The sequence below is a fragment of the Bubalus bubalis genome, chromosome 4 (genome assembly GCF_019923935.1).
Source record: "Bubalus bubalis isolate 160015118507 breed Murrah chromosome 4, NDDB_SH_1, whole genome shotgun sequence".
NCBI lineage: Eukaryota > Metazoa > Chordata > Mammalia > Artiodactyla > Bovidae > Bubalus > Bubalus bubalis.
Genome location: NC_059160.1, coordinates 125,654,703 through 125,673,342, shown reverse-complemented (window position 1 = coordinate 125,673,342; position 18,640 = coordinate 125,654,703). Strand labels below are relative to the sequence as shown.

The 18,640-nt window shown below is 46.5% G+C and overlaps 1 protein-coding gene across 2 annotated transcripts in view; it reads right to left on the bottom strand.

The window, feature by feature from the left end:
- MAP3K21 (mitogen-activated protein kinase kinase kinase 21) overlaps positions 1-16,962 on the bottom strand; it is a 59,242-nt gene extending 42,280 nt beyond the window's left edge. Inside the window, exon 1 of one of the 2 annotated variants that reach the window (XM_006049846.4) lies at positions 15,861-16,962. In XM_006049846.4, the coding sequence (XP_006049908.2) occupies positions 15,861-16,680 (820 nt within the window). In that variant the 5' untranslated portion in view covers positions 16,681-16,962. The remainder of the gene's footprint in view (positions 1-15,860) is intronic. The other variant, XM_006049845.4, reaches the window with a different exon arrangement.
- Between the last annotated feature and the right edge of the window lie 1,678 nt (positions 16,963-18,640).

Sequence of the window (18,640 nt, the reverse complement as noted above, 5' to 3'; positions counted from 1 at the left end):
CTGCCACACTCAGGTAGCAGAACCTAAAACAACCCTGCTTCCTATCACTGCCCACCTGCACTCACCCGCCCTGCCCTTCACAGAGCCTTGGGTTCCTCTCTCCCTGGTTGATTTCTCTGCCTATAACCAAGCAGAAATGTACCACTGTTTTCCATGAGGCACTGATGCTGCTGTGTATCCATGCTGCTCCTTCCCATTTGCTACAAAACGGGTGGTTTAAACCTACTGTGTTTTCTAACTTATCTCCTTGCTCCTTCCTTAAAACCCTCCTTCTAGCCTGCAGCTCAGTTATTCCAGTTCAACCTAATACCCCACAGCCATGAAATTAAAAGACCCTTGCTCCTTGGAAGAAAAGCTTTGACCAACCTAGATAGCATATTAAAAACCAGAGACATTACTTTGCCAACAAAGGTCCATCTAGTCAAGGCAATGGTTTTTCCAGTAGTCATGTATGGATGTGAGAGTTGGACTATAAAGAAAGCTGAGTGCCAAAGAATTGATGCTTTTGAACTGTGGTGTTAGAGAAGACTCTTGCGAGTCCCTTGAACTTAAAGGAGATCCAAGCAGTCCATTCTAAAGGAGATGAGTCCTGAATATTCATTGGAAGGACTGATGCTGAAACAGAAACTCCAACAGTTTGGCCACCTGATGCGAAGAACAGACTCACTGGTAAAGACCCTGATGTTGGGAAAGACTGAAGGTGGGAGGAGAAGGGGGCAACAGAGGATGAGATGGTTGGATAGCATCACCGACTCAACGGACATGAGTTTGAGTAAATTCTGGGAGTTGGTGATGGACAGGGAGGCCTGGTGTGCTGCAGTCCATGGGGTCGCAGAGTTGGACACAACTGAGTGACTGGACTGAACTGAATGCCCTGCAGATGCCCCTCCCCCACTACCCTGCCACCATCTCACACGGAATTACAGTCCTTCTCTCTGGACCAGATGTTGGCCCTCTCCTCTGTCACCCACACACCACCCCAAGCAGATTCATCTTCCTAAAGCTCTGTGGCATCCTTTTATCTTTTTAAGCCTCTCATGAATAAACTACCAATATATGTCACAATAGGGACGACTCTCAAAACCACTACACTAAGAGAAGGAAGCCCCACATGAAGGGTTTCATACAACGATTCTGTGTGACATCCTGGAAGAGGGACGGAAATCAGACCAGCGGCTTTGGAGGCTGAAGGGAAAGGTCTGAGGGCAGCGCTCCATGGGAGAGTTTTTCCAAGGTCTGCAAATTCTCTCTCCTGGTGGTGGTGGTGGTGGTTACAGGATTATATGTATCTGTCAAAACGCATCAAAGTGAACCCTCAGAGGGTGAGTTTTACTCTATGTAAATTATACCTTAATAAACCTGCATTTTAAAATATTCCACGATTCCGCTTAACTCAGAGATAGTGTCCACACTCTGAAACCAGGCAATCACAGCCCCTAGATTCACACAGCAAGCTACAGTCAAACCATGCCCGGTTCCTCTACGGATAAGCTTCCTCTGCTCAAGCCAGGCTGGCTGCTCCTCCAGCCCAAACAGTATCTGCTCAGTGACATCTTCCAGATACCCCAGGTCAGGAACCGTCACCTCCTCCACACTCACGCGACCTCTGTGTTTCTGTGGCAGCTCTGCGAGGCACCAGGTACCACAGCGTTTGCATTTACTCGATGCCTCCACTACTGTGAGCTCTGAGACAGTATGTGTGAAAGCCTGAGTGTGTGAGTGAGGGAGAGAGAGTGTGTGTGTGGTGGGGATGGCAGGAGAGGAGAGAGACGGTAAGAAACTTGTACATTCATGCTCACCCGCACGGAACCACTCTCTGGTGTCTGATTCAGCACAGGTGCATAGAGTTTACAGGTGAAACGAACAAAACATGCCCATTCTTATGTTTATCCTTTGCCCATGCCAATTCCCACCTAACAGAAATAACAACCTTCATAAGAGTCATTGGTAACTGTCAATATTCACTATATTCCTTGTACTTTACAGGCGTTATTTCATTTAATCCTCACAAAAATTGCAAGAGATAGGTCTTCATGATCAGAGGATAATACTGAAAAAGAATTGAGCAACACAGTGAATCCAATCAAACAGTAATCCAAATTTCAGAGTTAATAGAGTATATGTCTGTGTGTGTGTAGGGGTAGTTATTATTCAGGTTTCACCTTGAAAAATAACATGAAAAAAGTCTATTTTAATCTTTTTGCCAGTTTTTCTAAATGTCCTATGGACATCTAATAACAACATATGAGATACAAAATTTTAAATATATTTGTGCAGGATATAAGATTAATATAAATTAATTAAATATATTAATCTATTATATTTAAATTATTAATGACATCATTCAAGATGTTCCTATTCTTATTTTTTCTGCACTTGATAAAATATTCTCAGAGAAATGTTAATATGTCTCACTATGATTATGTATTTTGTTCTTTTTCCTTATATTTCTTCTGATTTTTGTTTTATGTATCTTTCTTTGTTATTAGGTATCTAATGATTTATGATGTCCATCTTCTTTGTAAACTGCACCTTTTATCATTAAAAAATATTTGTTTCATTGAATGAATGAAAAATGAATGTTAACGGATTTTTTTTTTGAAAAGCCTTTTATTCTTTAACAACATCTTTGTCATTGTTTAAACCCGGCACTAACTCTTAAAAGGACAAAAATGAACAAGCATGGGAGATTTCTTAGAATAAATGATCCAAACAAAACTGGAAACAAGCATAAGACATTCTTCATGTTTGATCTGTGGAAAAGGGGACGCACTTTCCCAAACGTTATAGGAATAATCAGCGTTGACTGAGCACATTCTGTCCCGTACACTTAACGGGTATTTTAATCAGATAACCCCTACCACAGTGCTATGGGTGGATATTATTTATCACCTGTACTTGATAGATAAGGAAACTGAGACACAGAGACGCTGAGTAATCTGTCCAGGGTCACGTAGCTAAGGAGCAATGCCCTTCAATGTCTGACCCCTGGGTCCATGGTCCTAACTACGGCCTGCATTGATCGGTTGACGGTTGCTATAAATTTTTCACAAGTGTTTTCTTGATCCCTTGGAAATCTCCTTGTATTCAGGAGCCCGTTGTCCTCCTTTCTGATTTCCTGCCACTGGATAATTATCACGTGATCTAAGTGGCAGCCCTGCGGCATCACGACAGAAGCATGCACGCCAGGGCAGACTGCTCGGTTTGGACTCTGTGCTTTTGACTCCTGTCCGTCACAGGAATTATGACCGTGCAGGGAGGAAGAAAGGAAGACACATACAGTGCTCAGAACGGTGTCTGAAACACAGTAAGCGTTTCGTAAGGATTACACATACCTATACCCACATATTGGAGAAGGCAATGGCAACCCACTCCAGTACTTTTGCCTGGAAAATCCCATGGACAGAGGAGCCTGGTAGGCTGCAGTTCATGGGGTCGCTAGAGTCGGACACGACTGAGCGACTTCACTTTCACTTTTCAGTTTCATGCACTGGAGAAGGAAATGGCAACCCACTCCAGTATTCTTGCCTGGAGAATCCCAGGGATGGGGGAGCCTGGTGGGCTGCAGTTCATGGGGTCGCTAGAGTCGGACACGACTGAGCGACTTCACTTTCACTTTTCAGTTTCATGCATTGGAGAAGGAAATGGCAACCCACTCCAGTGTTCTTCCCTGGAGAATCCCAGGGACGGGGGAGCCTGGTGGGCTGCCGTCTATGGGGTCGCACAGAGTCGGACACGACTGAAGCGACTTAGCAGTAGCAGCAGTATACCCACATATATCCTTTATCAATGGGTTTCAAAGTGTTTTTAGCAAATCTTCAAAATCACTCTTAGGGAAGTCAGGAAATCCTACCCCTTTGCAAGGCTTGAGATTTCACTTTGTAATGGATTCACCTTGGTGTCATCAATGTAGACAGTCACAGAAGTCGCAGAGTTTATGCAACATGAGCTAGCTGAAGGGGGACTGATTATAAAGTTGCCAATTCTGAATAAATACTGTTGTGCTGTAACGTTCCTTCCCCTAGAACTTCTAACTAATATGCAGAGAGTAAGGACCCTCGTCTATCCCCCCAATATCACCTAAGGCAGTGCCTCATACACCAAACACTCAATAGTTTTTATTAATGATCATTATTAATATCACCAGTCATAATAAGGATATTGTCTACCACTTACTAATCCTCTTCTATGTAGAGTTGTCTCCATTTCATCTCTCATTGGACCTTCATGCCATTCTGTGACAGTCTGGAATTTACAGTCTCCAGGTCACAGTTAGAAATGTAACCCAGATCATATGGCTACTATACAGGGCCTGGCTTCAGATCCCATCTGAAGAGCATGCATCTGAACAACCGGGCACAAAGTGGGCACACCAAATTCTGGGCCACAGAAACAGACAGTTGTTGCCAGTCTTCCTTGTTACTAATAATGCCACCAGTTACAAAAAGGGAACAGAATAATCAGAAATTTCACTTCGTTAATTTTTGAATTTTCCTTTCTTCCATGTCAGCTTGCTGCTGCTGCTGCCAAGTTGCTTCAGTCGTATCCGACTCTATGCAACCCCATAGACGGCAGCCCACCAGGCTCCCCCGTCCCTGGGATTCTCCAGGCAAGAACACTGGAGTGGGTTGCCATTTCCTTCTCCAGTGCATAAAAGTGAAAAGTGAAAGTGAAGTCACTCAGTCGTGTCCGACTCTTAATGACCCCACGGACTGCAGCCTACCAGGCTCCTCCATCCATGGGATTTTCCAGGCAAGAGTACTGGAGTGGGGTGCCATTGCCTTTTCTGCCATGTCAGCTTAAGGTATATTTATTTCTCAGTGCTGATTCCTCATAAATATCAAGAAAAAATCAATATCTGATCCTTTAAAACCCTGTATACTTGAACCACAGGAACAAAAAATAGATAATTAGCTACAGGGACTTCCCTGTGGCTCAAACGGTAAAGAATCTGCCTGTGATGCAGGAGAGCGGGGTTTGATCCCTGGGTTGGGAAGTTTCTCTGGAGAAGGGAATGGCAATCCACTCCAGTAATCTTGCCTAGAGAATTCCATGGACAGAGAAACCTGGTGGGCTATAGTCCATGGGGTTGCAAAGAGTCGGACATGACTGAGTGAGCAACACACACACACACACAGCTACTTCGTCAGCTGTATGATGTTTCTCCCCTCATAATACACACTAATTTCACTTTTAAACGATGATATCCTTATACCATACAAGACTCTACACTAATGGTCAGGTTGGCTCGCACTTCTATCTAACTGTTCTCCAAGACACTTCCACATATTTTCTCTCTTTCTTCTGCTAAACATCCAAACGGGAAGGCATGAGGAAACCTTGATTAAAATGGGCTTTTCCAGTGGTCACGTATGGATGCAAGAGTTGGACTGTGAAGAAGGCTGAGTGCCGAAGAATTGATGCTTTTGAACTGTGGTGCTGGAGAAGGCTCTTGAGAGTCCATTGGACTGCCAGGAGGTCCAACCAGTCCGTGCTGAAGGAGATCAGTCCTGGGATTTCTTTGGAAGGAATGATGCTAAAGCTGAAACTCCAGTACTTTGGCCACCTCATGCGAAGAGTTGAATCATTGGAAAAGACTCTGATGCTGGGAGGGATTAGGGGCAGGAGGAGAAGGGGACGACAGAGGATAAGATGGCTGGATGGCATCACTGACTCGGTGGACGTGAATTTGAGTGAACTCTGGGAATTGGTGATGGACAGGGAGGCCTGGCGTGCTGTGATTCATGGGGTCACAGAGTCGGACACGACTGAGCGACTGAACTGAACTGAACCAATCCACATCCTCAGGCCCCAGGTAATGCCTGGCAGCCCTTGAGAAGCAAAAAGACCTCAGAAAGGCAACTCTAAAATAAAGGCAGAACTACCAGTGAGAAGTAAACACTCAGTATTTAAAGAGGATTGCATTTCTAAAGCAATGCCACAGCAGAATGCACGATTAGCAGCCACTGCATTGGCAGCTTTGAAACACCTGCCCCCACCTGGAGCCCAAGGTCTCCACAGAAGCTTTGAACTAACAGAAAACAAGTTAAAATAACACTCTGAATGTCAAACGTTTAGAGTTCCATGAAAGGCCCATTGTTCTGGATTCTATTTCAGAGGTGTTCAGCAGAATTCTTCAAATTCCTTATCTTTTGGGCAAAATGACCGAAACCAAAAATAGCCAGTGTCCCCACAGGTAACGTGACTGGGCGCCTGGCCAGGTCTCAGCGGAGGGCAGGCTGGAGGTGCTTCCGCATCCTGCCCAACACCAGGAAGAGGACCCCAAGGAACAGCCATGCATGAAGCGGGCACATCAATTCCTGGGCCACAGCAAGTAGTCAATTCTTGCTAGTGACCCAGCGACAAATGTTTGAGCCCCTTTTTGTGTGACTTCAGTGAAGATTTTTGACCCCTGTTAGCCCCATTCTCGAACAATCAGCCTTTACAACCTGTGTTTTGTCTACTTATTCAACCATGAGGCACTTGATTTTTTCCAGCTCCTTTGAAGTTTCACTTTGGTATTTTCTGAATTGTAGTATATAATGTATATATTTCTTAAAGCAATTACAATGCATCCATTCTATTTCCTCACCATTTATGGGAGTGCCAGTCCAAATTCCATTTGAGTCAAATAGGTTCATTTCAATTAACCTTTAACTAGGAGTATGTTATATATATAAAAAAAAATCTGTTAGAAAGAAATCAATTGAGGAAAGCACCAATGTGAAAGAATATATTAACAAAACACCACCTCTCAGCCTAAGGCAGTAATGTTACTCTGTGAATTTCAATTCTGGAAACAATCAGCCATTCATTTCCAGGGAAAAAATGATAACTTTCTAAGTTTACCAAATAGCACTGAACTTTCTCATGTTCTTCCATCTATTCCCACACCTGTAGCACTTATTCACTCACCAGTCTCTGGAGGCCTTCATCTTGGTCTTCAAGTCCCTTTTCAATCTCATCTCCATGTCTTTTCAGCTCTTCCTGGACTTTCCAAAAGGAATCCTACGCCCTAAAATTTCTGTACATTAAAGGCCACTTCTAAAAAACATGACTTTACATTAGCATCTCCTTGCTCCTGGTGCCAGCTGTGTGGACCGCCTCCCACCTGCACCCTCCACAAAACCGCACCTGGCCTCCACTTCCCATGGAGGCAGTCCAGCTCCAGCCCTGGATCCTCACTGCAGCACCTACCCTGAGATGGCCTTCAGGTCCACCGGCCTTTGGAATCTCAATTTCCCCTTCTAGTAAAAAGCCAAAAAACCAAAAACGAACAGCTTTGCCACTCTCTGCCTGCTCCCATATTATACGAGCCTGTAAATACCATGTCCCCCTGGGTGCCTTCCCTCAGGACTTCTCTAGATGTTCTTTGCATTTCTAAGGCACTTAAGCTGTGCCACTCCCCTTACACTTAAACACTGTCTTATCTCATTTGTTGGTCTCATCTCTAATTAAATTATAAGCACCTGGAGGATAGAATGTGCACTTAACTCATTACATTCATTTATTTCTACTGCACAGCAACTACCATTTTTATACACTCAACAAACAGTTGCTAAATGAGTGACTACTATAAGGGGAAGAAGGAGCAGGAAGATGAACCTTTTCATGTTAAGCCAGCTGCTGAGTATGGAAAGCCAATGCACCTGTTCCTCCTAAAACAGCACAGACTGCTTTAGAAATAATGATAGCAAAGTAGTTATTTGGATATTGACCCATCAGCTGCAACTGACGCAGTTGATCGTTCTCCCCTGAACCCCGTTCTTCTCTGGCCCCCAAGTATCAGAACACTCTCTCACTTTCATTCCTTTACCAGCTGCTCCTTTTTCTGGTAACTCCCTCTCTGCAAGGCCTCTAATCCCTGACGACCTCCAGAGCTCAGCCCTCGGACCTCTGGTCTTTCCTATCAGCACTCAGTCCCCAGATAATGTCAGCCACTCTCAGGGCTTTTCATGCCATGGACATGTTGCTGACTCCCAAGTGATCACTTCCACCCTAGTTCCTCGTGTGTTCTCAAAACTGCAGACTGTGTGACCTGCTGCAATGTCACTCAGAGCCAGGCCTTGGTTCAAAAACTTTCCAGGGGCCACCCCCTCTCTCCTGGGTGCCCCATGATTCCCTTCCAGGCCTCTCCTGTCACAGTGGGCTCCTGCTCTGGGGAGTGATTTCTGTTCTCCAACCTGAGTTTGTCTCCAGGAGATCTGCTTTCCCACTTCTTTAGGTTTTGCTTCCTTTTCTGGAAGGCCTTTCTTAACCACACGCTAATCTTAAACTGCTCACTCTAAGATTTTAACCTTCCTTTTCAACTTTTAGTTTTTCTGCTAAGCAATTGGGCTTCTCAGGTGGCGTTAATGGTAAAGAACCCATCTGCCAATGCAGGAGACTAAGAGACGTGGGTTCCATCCCTGGGTCGGGAAGATCCCCTGGAGGAGGGCATGGCCACACACTCCTGTATTCTTGCCTGCAGAATCTCATGGACAGAGGAACCTGGTGGGCTAGAGTCCATAGGGTTGCAAAGACTGAAGTGACTTGGCACTCATGCACTAAGCAATTATCACCCTCCACCATACTATGTCTTTCACCATTTACACTCTAAGGTCCACACTGCCCACTGGCATGTAAATTCCACGAGGGGAAGAACTTGCTCTCTGCTTTGCTCACCACTGACTACCCAGAGCCTGAAGCATCCCTGACATGCAGTGCACAGTCTCTAAATGACTGTGGTGTGATGACTGAGTCAGCCCACTGCATTCAAGGAGAGAGACCTCTGCAAGTTCTGGGTGCGTGATCAGCTAAATCATGACTTCACATGGCCCTTAACACCATAGACACACACAATATTCAGTTTCAATGAGAAAACTTCTTACATTCCATTGTGTGTGAAACACACACATCACTTTCTATTGGCTGAACATTTTCCGTATTTTATCAAGATACGGAACAAAGCAAACTCAAGAGGGAGGAATCTGCCACAATATTCTACATTAATATGTTAGTAAACTGAAAGTAATATAGTTGATATTATTTGAGTCAATATTTGCAGACAACCTGAAACAAAGTAACTCTTGAAAGTCAATTAAGCCAATAATAACTCAAACCTCCTTTATGTAGTCAAGACAGTCTCCCCAAATGGCATGTGATTTGCTCTTTTTCAAAAAGCATAAAAAAGTCCCAGTAATGAATTCTGCTGCTGTGCTAAGCTGCTGTCGTGTCCGACTCTTTGTGACCCCATGGACTGTAGCCCACCAGGCTCCTCTGTCCACGGGGATTCTCCAGGCAAGAATACTGGAGTGGGTTGCCAAGCCTTTCTTCAAGGGATCTTCCCAACCCTGGGATCAAACCCAGGTCTTCCACATTGCAGGTAGATTCTTTACCATCTGAACCACCAGGGAAGTCCAATGAACTCTGTAGTGAAACAGTTAAAACAGCAATTGAATACTTCATGCCTTCTCCCTGACCCTTAACTTATCAACCCAAGTTACAAGCAGACTTGCCAAAGTGTGCAGATGGCAGCATTCCTACGGAACAAAGCGCGAGACTGTTTCCTTGTACAGCTGGCTGGCCTGGATCAAGGGAGTCAATTAAATGATGAAGACTCTTACCCCCAACTAAAATGAATAAACGTATGATAACATGGCACTATATTCTGCAGAAATAATAATGTCCTTGGGTTATAAAGAATTGTGGAAAGCTTTTAGGTATCAATGAGTTCACACACAAGCAAGTTAGGAACAATTTAAAGCACTCAAAGTGTTTCTAAACCATACGCAGAAATAAGTATAGTCACCAGCTCACATTTAGATTGCATCTTACAGTTTATTAAGTACCTTGACATATACAGAAGTCAGGGAACTACATCCTATGGGCCAAACTGGAAAGCTGAATAGTTGCAACAGGAACTATACGGCCTGCAGAGCCAAACATATTTACTACCTGGACCTACAGGGGAAAGTGTGCTGACACCAGGTGTATACTATTTCAATGATCCTCACACTACCCTATTCAGAAAGTTTGAGTCCATGAGCCCACTGATTGTGAGAAGTGGAGTCAGAGCTAACTAAATTCTTGCTGCTTTGGGGTCAGTTGTACAAATGTAAGTTTTAGGCTCCAAAACAAAGCCATCACAGTTCTCCCAGCCTCCCCGGGAACCCTTCTTCTGCTCCCTAAAATTCCTTCATCAAGATATTTCTATCTTGTGGGAGCCACTCAAGTACCACAGAGTGTTTGGGAAGTCACACTGAAATTCCAAGTTAAAATCATCAGCCTGATGTAGTAAATCTAATCATTATTTTCCAACTCTGGTGAGTCAGAGGGAGAAAGTGCCCTATATTAGCTCACTAAATAAATAGTGATTATAAAAAATTAGGTTCTGGTCATAGGTGATAAAAAAATTTATGCCAAACTGATGTCTAAGTATTTTATTTTTTATTCCTGACCCACTAATAATAGTGGGTATTGATAGATACAGTCATAAAGTAAATTACTCTAAGCTTATACACTTTTCTTTGTAGATGTTTGTCTTACAGATCAGAGCACTTTCCTCCTCAAAACTGTCCATGGCTTGCTTTTGCCGTCAGATAGTCCACAACTCTTGGCATGACATTCAAGGCCATGCTAACGCCTGGCCACAAGCTAAACACCAGTCTCCTTCTCAACAAAAGCCACTGTCTACTTTTCATTCTAGCATACCTGGCTCCTAACTGTTCACTAAAAAAGCCATCTGCATTCATGTAGAATGTACCCAATTGCCTATGAAGGGTTTAAAAAAAACCACTAGATTTTTCCCCCACAGGTTCCCGTCCATCTCCAAGAGAGGAATTCAGTAGACAGTATCAGAAATCAAGACTTTCAGGCTCATTGAGGTTATATAACTTGCCCAAGGTCACACAGCTCGTAGATGACAACACCAATATTCAAACCCAAGTCTGACCTCAAAGCCAAGGCTTCTTCTGGTACTGCAAGGTTCTAGAACAGTCCAACCGTCACATGACAGCGTGGGAAAGCAGGACTTAGAGATGGCCTTCTGAAACGATGGAGGAGATCTCCTATCTCAGCTTCCCTTTCCCACACTTTGATACACTTGACAATGACCACAAAATGATCTGAGATGTACATTATAAAATGAGCATAATGTGAGAAGTTAAAGTCACTCAGTCATGTCTGACTCTCTGTGACCTCATGGACTGTACAGTCCATGGAATTCTCCAGGCCAGAATATGGAGGTAGGTTGCCATGCCCTCCTCCATGAGATCTTCCCAACCCAGAGATCAAACCCAGGTCTCCCACATTGCAGGTGGATTCTTTACCATCTGAGCCACCAGGGAAACCTATAAAATGATCATCAGCACTAAATTACTCACAACTATTAAAAAAAAATCAGAAGTGGACTATTTATTTTCCAACAAGCAAGCATAAAATGGAAAGGAAAGACATGCCTGATCAAAATCAAGACCCATTTTGATTGCCGTTCTTTCAAAGATATATCTTTAGTCAATTTTGTTTCAGAAGCAAACAGCTCTCTGTCACCACTGGGCTCTCTGAACTGATCTCCCCAAACCCCTAGAATAGGAAGAGGCCATGGCATGAAGCTACATGTCTGGAGTAAAAGAACAGACGAGAGAAGGGAGAAGATGCACGTCTCTCAACTGATAATAGCATAATTAATAGCTCTTCCAAACCACTCTTATGAGCTTTTTAAGCACCTTATTTGGAGATCACGCTGGCTATAATTTTCTCAAATAGCTCCTTTATTTACACTGCACTAATGAGAAAAGCAAAAAAAAAAAAAAAAAAATTTAGACTCCTTTTGTAGTTTTAGTAAGAGCTCTAAATTGCATTTCATAATAAATATAACTATGTCTATTTATAGACTGCAGATGTCCTTGTAGATAATAATATATAATAATTATTCCCAGGAGGCTAAAAAAAAAAATCAGGATAAAAGATACCTAATCATTGAAAGAAAAAGTACACAAATAAGAAGCTACAAGGTCTGTGGCTCAGTTTCTCATGCAACATTTATTTTCTGCTTTAAAAAAAAGAAAAGGTAGAACACAGTAAGCAACATTAGCAAAAAAGGAACCATAAATTATGCCATGCAATCTTCTTTCTATCCTGAACTATGTCAGAACAAACAAAACACTTAAGACTAAATTCTAATAATTCAAAGCCTCCTCAGCAATTCACATATTGTACTATTTTCTTTTCACTCCTTCCTGGTAACTTCCCTGAAAACCACTTCCATTGCTCAGCCAAACCAATGCTTTCTCTGGCCTGGACAATTTCCCCAGTCTTCACTGAGGCCAATTCCTAGTCCATTCTTCAGAGTAATCTTATAAACACAGGCATTCAATCATGCCCCTCCTCTGCACAAAATGCCCCGAGGCTTTGGACTGATAGATGGTGCTCAGAGGGAACCCCCTCCGTGGACCAGGGGCCTGCAAGCCACCCCCAGCCCGCACCTGTCTTCTACTCTCTGCTCCAGCCCTCTGGCCCGCCTTCTTCCCAGTCCAATAATCCAGGCTCATTTCTACATCATCTGCCCTTTGCCTGGACCTTGGCTTGACTCATTCCTCCTCCTCCAGGTCTCTGTGTCCCTTCCTCTGAGTGGCTGCCCTTGACCACCCCATCTGATCAGCATCCTCACTCTCCCCCCGTCATCATGCTTTCTTTTCTTGACAGCACTTACTGATATTTGCATGACTGCCATTTATCTTCCCTATGAGACTTAAGTTCTGTGCTGGGGGAACACTGTTTACCATCTGCTTTTGCACTATATCCTGGGGGCTAGAAGTCCCTGGTAGAGGGTGGACCCTCAAACTCTGTTGAATAAATGAGTCCCAGCTCACAATGTTTTTTCTCTTCTCTGAGTGCATATAAAACTGGTCCTTTTCACAGCAACCCAAGGTTGCCTTGTATTGCTCTCTAGTTGCAGTACACAGATTTAGCAAAGCATTTTCTATTTACTTTGCATCTGGGAGTGACAGGGCCTAGCATATTTCAACAACATAAATGATGCTTAAAACTTGCTCATTTGGCTCAACTTTCAATCTCTTGCTGTCTCTTGAAAAAGGGACAAAATTGTTTGTACATCACAAGATTGGTTTTTATTTCAACAAACATTGCCTCAGAATGATATGACAGGACTTAAAAAAAAAAAAGACTGATGAGAGAAGAAAGAAAATATATCAAGAGCCATATCTTAGTTTGATAAATTTAACCATTTGTTTTAAGACAATAATTTCTACTAGCTCGGGTCCAAGTAGTTGTATTCTGGCTCTTTGTTACAAGAGCAGACTAAAAAGTAAAACTAAAATTCAATATTGATTTTTTAAAATCTTGTTTACATTATCATTAACTCACTACCACCATTAGCAAATAGCCAATAGAGTCAAACTAAACATACTGTAATAGAGTCTCTGCTGTACTGAAAAAATCTCAACAAGAAGTTATGGCTTCATATATCACAAGAGGGTTCCAAGGGACCTGCATTAATTCATTGAATAAATAATACCAGAGCCAGGATAAGACAATGTGCTAGACCCTGCTCGGCACCTTTTAGGCCCGATTCAAAATGCTTATGTCTTAGAAATTAAAAACTGTAAAAGTGGTCATATTGTAACAAATATTTGGCTAGGCGAGTGACCTAGCCAATTAAGTTGTTTTAAAAGTGCGATAATTCCACTCTGCCTAACAATTACAGAAATTAAAATGCTCCAGGAAGTTTGGCAACTTACTCTGAGGGTGAAAAGTCTTTCAAAAACTAAATTGCAGCCTATAATCACCTTCAGATTACATAATATCTCCCCTAGACACAGTAAGCTACTTGTTCCATGGTACAAGTTTTTCTAGTGTCAATAAAAACTTTTTAACCATGTTATTATTCCAAGGTCATGCTATTTCTTTTCACTATTTAATAGATTAGCACTTTAAATTTTTTAATTTATACACTGGAACACGGGTTAACCTGCCCTTCTGTGCTTTAACCACCACTGGCAGATATGCTCTGCCTTTGTGAACAGGTTGTATGGACCTTAAGCATTATTACAACCCAACCGAACAGCCTAAGCATAATGCAAAAGTAAGAGTCACAGACCTTTTAATTCCTGGGTCTAAGGATCAGGAATTTTGCTGGTGTTGGCGATTTGACATCCAGCAGCAGAGTAAGTTTGTAGGATGCCAGGTTCCATGTCTATCACAGAACTACAGCAACTGCCAAGAGCCAGAATGAGCAGGATGCTGCCGCCATCCTTAAAATCCTGGTTCTGCAGAAAACTCTCAGCAGACAAAGGCTTGTGGGCTCCACTAGGGGTAGTAGGGCTTCTGGGGCACACAGGTCATGTTCTTTGGCAGCAGGTTAAACACTTCTTTCAGTAAAAGCATAGCTTAGGCAATAAGCTCGAATTGGTAACAAAGACTGTGTCAGGTGTTAAGCAATTACAAAAATTAGTACATCTGAAATTGTGCTATGTCTTTACTGCAACACTTTAGTCCAAAAGTAGGTAAATGGCCTCACCTGGCCTCTGTCAGGACTCTGAGGGTGCACACCACTCCTGCCACCTTTCTAGCCCATATTTTGTTAGAATTTGTTCCTGTCACTCAAGCAGCTGCAATCTAAATTGTAAGACACGGAGGCCAACAGAAGTCATAAGATTTAAAAAAAAAAAAAAAATCCAATGCTTATTTGTAGTTACCAACACTCATATTATTTACAGTTCCGAAATGCTACGTTAGTCATTTTCAGGTACATTGCTGTAGGATTTTGAATAGGAGAAACAGTCTACATAAACATACAACAAACATATCATTTCTTCCTGTCACTCTTCTGTCTTGCAGTGAAGGAGAAGGGCAATGTTTCCATTTGCCTCAGCTCCTGTCCTAGCAGGTTTTACAAGGTTGAAACACATGCAGCTGTGGTAGGCCAACGCCAGTTCTGGCTGCATCCTTTAATCTTTCATGAGATTTCACCGCATTCTATATTTGGCAAAACTAATACAGTTATGTAAAGTTTAAAAAAAAAAAAAAAAAAGACTGTGAAGAGATCTTCAATACCGAAGAACAAACTTTAAACAGCTAATTCTAGTAGCTCTTTTATACGATGAAATTTAATAGGAATTGGGCTGAGTTCCTTTGTCAGTTCTTAATCGACATCTGTAAAACGCACATTGATTTATAAACAAAGTGAACGATACAGGCCAGGTTTTCTAGATTTCAAGTACCTGCACAAGGGCAATGAACTCGCTCTTAAATCAACCCAAATGTGCATGATGGCACAAAATGGTGTTTCTGGTCTGGAGACAATTCCCTAACAGGCAAACCACTGAACCAATAATGAAATCATACTTCAAGGGCAGAGACATCTGAATGAAAACACTTTGGAGACGTCAAAGGACACGAAGCCATATTGAAAGTGGTAAAGAAGAGACCTCAATACAGTGCTTGTAAGCTGAAGGAAAGGGCAGGTTGATGAAGGCCACTAGACAAGACGGGGGCGGCGGGGGACATGGGTTTCGAGAAAGGCCTCAGTTGGCAAAGTATTCTATCCAAACGAACTACTTATTGTACCTAAAGGCCAAACAGCACCATGAGGTTTCCAGAAAGTCCAGATCTTTTACAACTGTGTGGTCTGCAAGCAAGTCTGATCTGAATTAAAAACAAAAAACAAGGCACCTAAAAGCACCAAAGTATGTCACCTGCTCCAAAGCGAGTAACCAGGGTGCAAATGGACCTCTGAGCCCTGGAAAGTCTGAGCAGGCTTTTTGGGAGTCCGGAGGTCGACTAGCCTATCCAGGTGGACTGCGACGGGCGCAGCTGAGTCTTCCTCTCCCCCATCCCGCCGCCCCACCGTCCCCACTCACTGTTGCTGGACTTGAGGTCCCGGTGAAGGATGGGCACCACCGCCTCCTCGTGCAGGTAGAGCATGCCCCGCGCGATCTGCACGGCCCAGTTGACCAGCACGTGCGGGGGGATGCGGCGCGCGCGGCGCGGGGAGGGCGCGCGGGGGTCCGGGGTCGCATTGGCGGCGGCTAGCGCGCGGTTGAGCGCTCCGCCGCGGGCAAACTCGAGCACCAGGCAGAGGTGCGGCTGCCGCAGGCACACGCCGCGCAGCTCGATGATGTTGGGGTGCCGCAGCATGGAGAAGAGTCGGGCCTCCCGCCGAACGCTCTCGGCCGCCGCCGCCGCGTCCTGCTCCGGGTCGCAGCGCGCCGCCTTCACCGCCACCTCCTGGCCCTGCCAGGTGGCGCGGTACACCTGCCCGAAACCGCCGGCGCCGATGAGCTCCTTTAGTTCCAGCCGCTCGAAGTCGACGTGCACCGGCGAGCCGGGCCGCGGCGGCGGCTGTCTGGCGGGCTGCGGCGCGCGATTGGCGGCCGGGCGGCACGGCGCCACGTAGTTGGCGGGGAAGATGCCGAGGCGTCGCTGCACCTGGCCGGCCCACCAGCCCTCGTCGCCCGACACGGCAGCGTCCTGGGACAGCACCTCCACCAGCTGGCCGCGGCGCAGGCTCAGCTCGTCCTCTCCGCGCGCCTCGTAGTCGTAGAGCGCGGCCCATAGCCCAGCTCCTGCCGAGGCCGAGCCGCCGGAGGAGGCGGACGAAGACGACGCGGAGCCGGTAGGGGCGCCCCGGGCCGGGGATCCCGGCCGGTCGGGCGCGCCCTCGGCGCCGGGCAAGGCCATGGTGGGTGGTGGCGAGGGGCGAGAACCGGGCGGCGGGCTCAGCCTCCCGGGCGGCCGGGGGCGCGCATCGTTCGGCGGGGTCACCGCCAGCGCCCAGAAAGGCAGGGAACGGGAGTCTGGGCTCAAGGACGGCGAGGGCTCACTGGCCCACTACCCGGAGGCCCCGTCTTCAGCCTCCGTTCCTCCTCTGCTGTCTCTGCTGCTGCGGCGGTCCTCGAGGCCGCCGGCCCTGCCTCTCCATGGTGGTGCGCTGAGCCTGCGGCCGGCCTGCGGCACGTTCGGCCTAGCAGCCGCCTGAGCCCACCCCCTCCCGGTCCGGCCCTCCCTACTCGGGTCCTTCCCGCCCCCTCCCGGTCCGACCCGCCCCCAAAGCCTTCACAGTACTCAGGGCCTGCCCGGCCCTCCGAGACCGCGGCCATCTGGGCCCGCCCCCTCCGGGCCTATTTCCCCCTCCGACCAGGGCCCACCCCGCCTCCAGGAGCCGCCGTCGCCTGGGCCCGCCCCCTCGGGGCCTGTCCCGCCCCACACCGGGCCCGTCGCGCATTCAGGGGCCGCTCTACCTCCAGGGCCCGCCCCACCTCACGGGGCCCGGCCCTCACCCTGTGTCCGCCCCGCCCCCAGGGCCTGCACCACCTCCAGGGCCTGCTCCGCCCCCAGTGTTCGCCTTCCCCTGGGCCCGCCCCCTCCAGGCCTGTCCCCCTCCCACCAGGGCCTGCCGCGCATCCAGAGGCCGCCCTACCTCCAGGGCCGGCCCCACCACACCTGGCCCGGCCCCACCCATTTGGGTCACACCGCCCCCGAGGCTCGCGCTCCACCTCTAAGGGTGCGCCTTACCCTTGAGTCCGGGGAGGCGGAGCCAGCCCCGGGCTGCGAGAGGTTTTCGGGAGAATTTAAATGAAGCCCAAGGTTAGGCTCGGAGACTCTATACAGTTCTCTACTGTTGTCTAGAACGCGGTGGCAGCAGGTGAAGACGATCTGGTGCCTTAAGCCGAACACAGATTGGACTGAGAGTCGTGGTGCGTCCTGGGACAGGTCCGAACAAATGGAGCGAGGCTGCAGACCGGCTCCCTGGGCATGCAGTCCAGAACTCACGGAGTGACGAGAACCGGTGTGCAGGACCCGGCCGCGCGTCCTTGGTGACAGAAATCCAGCCTTCGTCTGTACTGTGGACTCCAACGGGAAAGGACCTGTGAACCCACAGGCTCGGGTGTAGGAGGCGTTGGCAACCACTCGGTGCTAGACCCCGTAAACTTACATATTGCCCAGGGAAGGCGAATAAAGCAAGATAATCTGTGCACAGAAAGCTAGGTCCTCGACGATGTGCTGGTTGCTGGTTTACTGGAGTACATAAATGTCCTGGGAAGCAGGGCCTTCACACGCTTCCATTTACTCCGCGTAGCGAATGATCGCCTTCCAACAGCGTCAGAAAGGGAAGCTTTTATGTTTGGGGGCAAGGACTGTTTTAGGTCTAGAGAGAGGAACTTTGGGGTTTTCTTGTGTAAACGTATTTTCTTCTCTGAAATTTTTTCATTCATTAATTTAGAAAACCTTGCATCTTTGAGGATTTACCCGTGGTGAGGTCTGTGGAAGGGAACACCATAATTAGTCCTCCTGAAACGGACCGCCGCTGAGATGCAGCCAGCCTCTCCCTCTGCGGCGGAAGGGAAAGCAACGCCCAGCGCCCAGCGCAGTGTGGCAGGGCCTTGCCCGCTCCTCCCTGTTAGTCCTCCATGCTACCCCTATTTACAGTTTCTACCATAATTATCCAGAAAACAGACCCGTGGGTCTCTTCTCTATGTTGATGGAGATGGTGGACAAAACCCTCCAGGTGTGACTACATCTAATTTAATTATACTTGCTGCTGCTGCTAAGTCGCTTCAGTCGTGTCCGACTCTGTGCTACCCCATAGATGGCAGCCCACCAGGCTCCCCCGTCCCCGGGATTCTCCAGGCAAGAACAT